We start from the raw sequence: 1,377 nt of genomic DNA, 5'->3' as shown, positions 1-1,377 counted from the left end.
GCTGTGCATCATCACTTGGTTGTAGCCCATCGACGTGTCTATGAATGAGAAGAACTTATACTCTGCAATACGATCCACCAATTCATCTATCCGTAGCATCGGGTAACAATCCTTCTGACATTCTTTGTTGACGTCCGTGAAATCCACGCACATTCTTACTTTCCCATTCTTTTTAGGCACCACTACCACATTCGACAGCCACTCAGTAAACTTGCATTCGCGGATGATACCCGCATCCTTAAGCTTCTTTACCTCCTCTCAAACACCTTGTGCATACTGTGGTTTCATACCCCTCATTTTCTGCTGGACCGGGCGGGCCCCTTCCCACATATACAACCTATGACATGCGAACTCCGGGTCCAAACCCACCAGATCCTCGATCGTCCATGCGAATACATCGCTGTTTTTAGCCAACAAGGCAATCGGTCTTGCTTTCCAATCTTCTGACAAGCTTGCCCCCACATTCACAAACTTCTCCTCCTCGGCTACTCCGATGTTCACAACCTCAATCTCATCCATTGTCTTGTCCCCGACGAGCGGCCTCTTTTCTTCGGCTGCGGTCTGTAATTGCTATGCTCGTTTGTCCCCTATCTCCGGTGCCTTGCCACCAGGTACGCGGACAAGATCCCTCGCGGTTACCTGGTGGAGGTTCTGAGCCATGACCTGATCACCCCTTATCTCGTACATTCCCCCATTCGTTGGAAAATGGATAACCTGGTAATAAGTAGAGAGGATTGCATTCATCTCATGAATCCACTTTCTCCCCAGGATTGCATTGTATTGCGAGTTAGTGTCCACTATCATGAACTTGGTGAAAACGGTCACCGGCCCCGCGGTCACTGGCAGTACTAGTTCCCCCAATGGCTCAGTCATACGGTCGTTGAACCCAAACAAGTTAGTCCACGAAGGCTTCATCTGCTCCCTTTCTATGCCCATTTCTTCCATCGCGCCTCGAAACAACAAATCCACTGAACTTCCGCAGTCTATCAGTACCCTCTTTACCATGTAATTCCCCATCGCTATGGTAATTACCAGCGCATCTTCGTGTGGCAAACTCACTGATTCTAGATCCTTTAGAGTGAACTCTATCCTGTCATTGCCTTTGCTACCCCTTGGTATCGGCCGCGGGCTACTCACCACTCCGTTTATCTACCGCAGACTGGCTGTCTTCCTCACCTTATCCCTGTGGGTGTTCCTTCCCAGCGTTTCTCCGCTGAATATGACATTTATAGTGCCCAAGATTCTGGCTGCAACCGGAACCCTTTCGATTGGTTGAACTTCCTTGACATGTTCCTTCAGCAATCCTCTCCCAATCATCCTCTCTACCAACTACTGTAAAGCAAAGCACTCATTGGTAGCATGGTTTCTGACTTGGTG

At 48.9% G+C, this 1,377-nt stretch overlaps 1 protein-coding gene across 1 annotated transcript; it reads right to left on the bottom strand.

Annotated features, from left to right (window-relative positions):
• Window positions 1-570: 570 nt before the first annotated feature.
• LOC147511480 (uncharacterized) lies at window positions 571-1,017 on the bottom strand. Its single transcript, XM_086598483.1, has one exon. It carries the CDS (start codon window positions 1,015-1,017, stop codon window positions 571-573), a length of 447 nt encoding a protein of 148 aa, XP_086454609.1.
• Window positions 1,018-1,377: the final 360 nt, after the last annotated feature.

Source organism: Coptis chinensis, chromosome 3, assembly GCF_015680905.1.
Source record: "Coptis chinensis isolate HL-2020 chromosome 3, ASM1568090v1, whole genome shotgun sequence".
Classification (NCBI taxonomy): Eukaryota; Viridiplantae; Streptophyta; class Magnoliopsida; order Ranunculales; family Ranunculaceae; genus Coptis; species Coptis chinensis.
The sequence above is the reverse complement of the archived record's forward strand: the minus strand, read 5'-3'. Positions and strand labels throughout refer to the sequence as shown.